This window comes from Mycteria americana, chromosome 23 (genome assembly GCF_035582795.1).
Source record: "Mycteria americana isolate JAX WOST 10 ecotype Jacksonville Zoo and Gardens chromosome 23, USCA_MyAme_1.0, whole genome shotgun sequence".
NCBI classification, from domain to species: domain Eukaryota; kingdom Metazoa; phylum Chordata; class Aves; order Ciconiiformes; family Ciconiidae; genus Mycteria; species Mycteria americana.
This window is the reverse complement of record NC_134387.1, coordinates 5,280,856-5,286,855: the sequence shown is the minus strand read 5'-3', so window position 1 is coordinate 5,286,855 and position 6,000 is coordinate 5,280,856. Positions and strand designations below refer to the sequence as shown.

Genomic DNA, 6,000 nt, shown 5'->3' with positions numbered 1-6,000 from the left:
ACGCTGCAAGGAGGACTTGCAGGCGGGTGAATCCAAGCCTCGGAGAAAACCCGAGTCTCAGATGAAAGCCTAATTAAAGAGCTAATTAAAGGGGAGGTCTGGCTAAGTGGCCAGTAGGCAGAGCTCTTCTGATTTATGGCTTTAATTTCGGTTTTGCTTTCCAAGAGAAGCGGGCTGAGGCAGCGAGCGAGGGCAAAGGCAGGGCAGGGCCGGAGTCAGGCCAGGGCAGTGCCCGGTTCCCACGCTGTCGCCCTGCGCGGTGCTGCCGAGGGACCCCCATCCGGCACCACGGTCCGGCTCCCGTGCCGGAGCCCCTGGGTGACACTGGGCCGTGCCCGGCATCGCCTGCATGAGGGTCTTGCTGGCAACCCCCCCGCCCCCGCTCCCCAGTTGCGGGGGGTCTGCTCCATCCCATGCAGCTGGCACGGACCCCAAAGCAACCAGATTCGCCCGGTGCTGGCCCGGCATCGCCCCGCGCTCGCTGCTGGCAAGGAGCCCGTGCAGCCCCGTGCACTCCATCCGTGTTTTATTCTGAAAGCTGCAGGCATTAAAGCTCAAAACCCCCGAGGTGCAGGCAGGACATGCTGGGGGTCAGGCCAGAAATGGGGCGAGGGGAGGAGAAGAGGGTGATGCCAACCTTCCTGGGACACCTGGGGTAAGCCGGGACACGGCTCGGGATGGTACCCTCGGAGGGAAAGAGAAACCCCCCGCAGGTTTTGGAAGTGGAGGGGCTGGGGTTTCTGCTGTGAATCTAGGCTGGTAGAAAGGCGGGTGCATCCTCGGCGGGTCCCGGGGTCTCCTCACGGTTCGGGCAGAGGTGGCTTTGGGGTGCGGGAAAGGGGGTGCAGCTGCGCAGGGGAAGGGCACGACGGCCGGCGCTAATCCTCGTAGTATTTGGTGAGGAACTGGGTCGAGGCCACCGGGGAACCCAGCCGAAACTGCTCCACGAAGCTCTCCATCGCCCAGGCACCTGGGGAGAGAGGGAGAGGGGGTGAGAGGGGCTGCGAGGTGGCCGGAGCCGGGGGGGGGGGGGGGGACGCCCCGGGGCCGGATCCGGGCTGGGGCCGCACGCTGCGTGCCATGCGCCGGCTGCTGCTCTGCCCGAGATGCTGCAGACCACATCCTGCAAACGACGGCAGGCGGGGAGGCACCGGGCTCTGCTCCGTGGGGCCGGAGGGCAGGGAGCCGTGGGGAGCCCAGCCCTGAGCATCCCCGGGGATGGGGTAAATGGCGTTGGCTCCTCTCGTGCCCCCCCTCCGCCCCTGCCAACCTTTGGAGCAGACCTTCCCCCGGCTTCCTACGAGCCCACCCCGGCGTGCCTGGAAATCCCCTGGCCAGTGCACGGGGGAGACGGCAGGAGATCCCTCGGCCCTCTCACTTGATGCACTGAGCTGCTGCTCCACAAATTGTTGGAGCCGAGGGGGGTCTTCATTCCTGACCCCCCTCCTCTCCTCCCTACCCTGACCCGAGGACGCCGGAGGTCCCGGGGGCAGCTCGTGGCTGGAACCACCGGCCTCGGTTTTTCCTGCGCTGGAGGCGGCAGGGAAACCCTCTCCGGGGTGGCGGGCAGGAGGGATTCCCTTGTCCCCGGCCCCACGGGCCAGAAATCCCCCTGCGCCTGCCAGGGCTCCGTGGCGAGCGTGGGTCTGGCTCGCGGCTGGTGGAGCATCCTCCTCCCCGGCCAGAGGGGCTTTCCCTGGGGGACCCAAGCAGCTCACGCTGCCACCTCCGTCCCTGCCCGGTGGGACGCTGGATGGGACCCGGCTGGTGGCATCGCAGGGCAGGAAAAGGGGCCCGTTGTTGATCTGAAACCCATGCTCCCCTCCTCTCCCCTTCCTGGCACTGCTCTTTAACGTCACGCTGCAGACTGGCAGCCCTTATCTACCTTCGCATCTCAGCCCCATCTGGAGCAAACCGTCCCCTTTGCTTTTGCAAAAAGTGCTGAGCAAAACCCGAGCTGCTGCATCACCCGTGCGGGGCGGCGGTGGCTCGGGGTGCAGGCGAAGCCCGGCTCCCCCTGCCTGCCCCCCGCCTCGGGCACTGAGTCAGGGCCTGCCGTGAGTCACCCCGCAGCCACGCAGCCCCCGACGGGCTCTGCAGATGGTCCCGGTGCTGGCACTGCACCCCGCGACCTCCCGGAGCTGCAAGAGGCCGTGGGCGAGGAGATGCTCCAGTGCCTGGGAAGGAGGTCCCAGGGTGCTCGGGCCAGAGCCCCCCGCACCCCGGCACCCCGCACCCCGCAACGCGAGAGATGTTGAAATGCATCAAATGCGTGTGGCTGGGGGGGTCCCAGATGTCCCCACATCATCACCGCCACCTGCTGAGGACCCAAGCCAAGGACAAGGACCTTGGACCTTGAGGGGATGGACCTTGACCTAGGGGATGGGCCTTGGACCTTGGACCTTGAGGACCCAAGCCAAGGACAAGGACAAGGTCCTGCCGTGCCGCGCTGGGGTCACCGGCAGCCAGGGCACGCAGCCGCGGAGCGGCTCTGGCTCATCACCGCAGCCCAAGGACCGCGCAGGAGCCTGAGGGGGTTTGGGTTTGGGTTTGGGTTTGGGTTTGGGTTATCAGCTTTGGGTTTGCCAGCAGCCCTGCCAAGCCAGGCAACGGCTGCGAGCCCCGGCGCGCTCCTGCACGGCCATCAGGCCCCGGCACGTGCCGCAAACACGTCCATCCCCAAATAACACCCCTGGCAAGGAGGGGCAGCCGCTCGCTTCGGGGTCTCAATCCATCCCCCCCTTTGAGCTCCGGGGGTCCCGGTGAGCGTGGTGCCAGGGGAAGGGGTCCCGGGGGGGGGGACGACGACGATCCCACTGCGCCCGCAGCCCTTCGGCGGGTGCCTTTCATCCGAAGGGTTTCAAAGCGCTCGGAAAGCCCCGGGGGGAGAGCGGCCGGTGCCCCGCGGGATTGGGGTGAGAGCGAGACGTGGCGGGCCCCCGACTCCCAGGGGTGCCGGGAGCTGCCATTGATGTTCGCGAAGCCTCCGGAGAGGCGCGGATGAAAGGAGCCGGGAGGAGGCAGAGCCGCTGCAGGGCTGCAGGCGCCGGCCCCGGCTCTCGCTGCCACGCGTGGGGCGAGGGTTTTTCCTGACCTACTTTCCTACCTGCTATCGCACCGGTTGTGCCTGTCCCTCGGGAGGAGCCGGGACCGGCCGCAGGGAAAGCCCCGGGTGCCGCCACCAGTATGGCGAAGGGGGTGATGAAGCGGGCGGCTACCAGGTCTGGGGGTCCGCACCCACCACCCCAAATCCAACCCCTTGGGTGCATCCCCAGACCGGGTGCATCCCCATCCCGGCATGACCGCCCGCACCCCAGGGTGACGTCCCTCTGCAAACCGTCCCAAATCATGTCGCTGCGCCGGCGTGGGCCATGAGTCACCGGGCCCGCAGAGCTGGGAGGGGCGCGGGGGGCTGGCCGGGGAGCTGAGGTCACGGTGCCGCCGTCCCCTCTCTTCGCCGGAACAATACGACATTTCATCCATGGCTTGGTCCATTTTCAAGCTCATTTCCCAGAGGATTATATCATCGCACTTGACCCTTATCTGAGCACCCGCCGGAGGAAGAGGAGCGCCCGCTGACACCCACACGTGCGGCGGCCGCCTGATCCCTGAGCACCAGATGGGGAAACTGAGGCACGCTGCAGCTGCTGGGCTCGGGGAGCTCGGGCACCCTTTGGCCCCGCAGGCAGTGGGTGCACGGGGCTCTTTCACAGCCCTGCCATCACACCCTGTCCCCCCGAAACGACCGGTCCCTGCCTCCCCCCGGCCCCATAGCACCGTGGGGACGTTGCCGGCTGTAATTTATCAGCCTCATCAGCGGGGCCGTTCTCCCTGATAGCATCCCCGACGCTTTTCTGCCAAGATTAATGATGTCCCAGCGGAGGTAGGCGGGAGGCCGCTGGCTGCTTTGGTCACCATTAACTGACACCCGGGGACTGTGGCCGGGACCGTGTGCTCCCTGCAGCCCTTTGCTGCCTTCCATGCCAGCCACGGCCTTTCCCTCCCCGCCGGGGCCCGGTCCAACCCGATTTTCCAGCTGGGCGGATCGGAGGCGCATGAGGTCGGCTCATGAGTCAATGCTGTGGCCCCGATGCAAAGCCGGAGCTGGAGAGGGATGGAGCCATGGGGAGGGCAGCTGGCCAGGCTCATCCCCAGTCCCTGGTCCCCAAAGGAATCGCCGCTTCCCGGAGGCAACGTTTCTGGGAAGCAAAAGGCCATTCCTGGTTGTAAAATGCCTCTCTGGGGCAGGAGGAGGTTTGGGGATGCTGGGGAGCATCTCCCCACGCCCACCGGAGCTGGTGGGCATCCGGCACTGGGGCACGGCAGGCTGGAAGCAGAGGGGGATACTGCACTGCCCGGCAGGAGCGATTAAGCCTCAAGATCTTCTGCTAATTAAAGTTCCCCCACAAGGGAAAGGAAGGAGGTGGAAAACGAACTGTGTCCATCCCCCCATGGGCTGCAGAGAGGCAAAAAGGTCCCCGGTGCCACCGTGCCGCATCGCCGTGGCCGGGGTTCACCAGACACCCAAATTCCCCTGGCCGAGGGAGTTTCCCACAGCTCGCTACAGCGGGCAGCAGAGCCCGACCGCCGGATCGAGAGATTGCAGCGGGTGCCAACGCCTCGGGATGCGACGGGTGGCTTTGACATTTCGCAGACCACAAACTATTATCTTGCATCTCGCCAAAATACAAACACGGCTTGTAACCCTCCTGGCCTGGGAGGGAAGCGGGGCGAGCGGGGAGGAAGGGCTTTGCACCGCCTGACGGTGCCCGTGTGGCCTCGGGGACACCCCAAGGGTCTCCACCTTCGGTCCCGAGCAGGGACAGAGCTGGTGCCCAGTGGCAGTTTAGTTGCAAAGCTGCGTCACAGCCGAAAAGTGGAGTGAATCAGACTCCAGTGGAGAAACTGAGGCTCCAAGAGGGTATTTGCCTGAGGGCGCACAGCAAGAGAGCCGGCTGGTGCAGGGATTGATCAGAAACGCTCGCGGAGAAGGATCAGGGCTTTTTTTTTCCTGATGAAACATGTCTTTTTGCTCAAGAGCCACCCTGAAGAAACAGCTCTGCTGTAAACAACCGATTTCACCATTGCCACCAGCGCCAGGCTCGCTGTGGGGGGACGTGAGCGGGGTGCTGCAGCCCTCCTCCTGCTCTGCCACTGCTGGCCTGCATGCCCTTGGGCATGGCACCCGACCCGCTGCCTGTCGGTGCCATTCCATCCCAGCCCAACCCTACGGCAGGGTGGGCACCAGAGCCACCGGCCACCGCAGAGCCGTCCTTGCTCCCTCTGAGCTGCTGGCGTTGCAAAGCCAGGTCGGGGGGAGAAGTAGCACAGATTTATTTTCCGTACTCGCCATTGCCCCTCGCTTTTTGATTTCCCACGGATTTGCACAAGGAATGGCTCTTTCCGAGGAGCAGGTCCTGGTTTAGTGCCCTCTTCTGGAGGCTCCAGCCCCTTGGCTCCACCGCCGAGCTCCTGCCATCCTGCCTGGCACACCCCACCTTCCCCAGTTCGGCCCCGCTTGACCCAGGAACTTTCCCAGTTCAGCTTCCAACACGCAGCCCGTGCCTGTGCTTGGGCGGAGGGCGAAGGAGGGAGCTTCTCTGCGAGCCGAGCGGCGAGAGGAACGCTCTCGTGGGGCTCCGCGTGCTCCCCGAGCAGGCTCTACCAGGGGACAAGCTGCCAGAGGGACGGATGTGCAGCGCTGGTGGTGCACGGCACAGGGACGTGGTGCTGGATGCCGGATGCATCCGGACGCTGGGATGGGCCAGCGCCACTCCCTGCACCCACCGGGTGCTCCGGTCGGGACGCGTCTCCCTCTGCAGGGTTAGCAGCTGGTGACGATGGGTGCCACCATCTTTGGCGAGATGGAGGTGTCAGTGCCACCGGCCAAAATTAAAGCAACACGAAGGGGTTGGTTTAAGGCCAAGCAAGATGGAAAACCCCGAGCAAGGCTGCAAGCTGTGCCTGCGGCATCGCCGGGAGAACCCGCATCCCCTGCAC

General features: G+C 65.4%; 1 protein-coding gene across 2 annotated transcripts in view; it reads right to left on the bottom strand.

Moving 5' to 3' along the window:
• Positions 1 to 529: 529 nt before the first annotated feature.
• The window catches only part of PEBP4 (phosphatidylethanolamine binding protein 4), an 82,012-nt gene continuing 76,541 nt past the window's right edge, over positions 530 to 6,000 (bottom strand). For both annotated transcript variants that reach the window (XM_075523490.1, XM_075523491.1), the window contains exon 8: positions 530 to 970. In XM_075523490.1, coding sequence (XP_075379605.1) covers positions 879 to 970 — 92 coding nt within the window. In that variant the 3' untranslated portion in view covers positions 530 to 878. The remainder of the gene's footprint in view (positions 971 to 6,000) is intronic.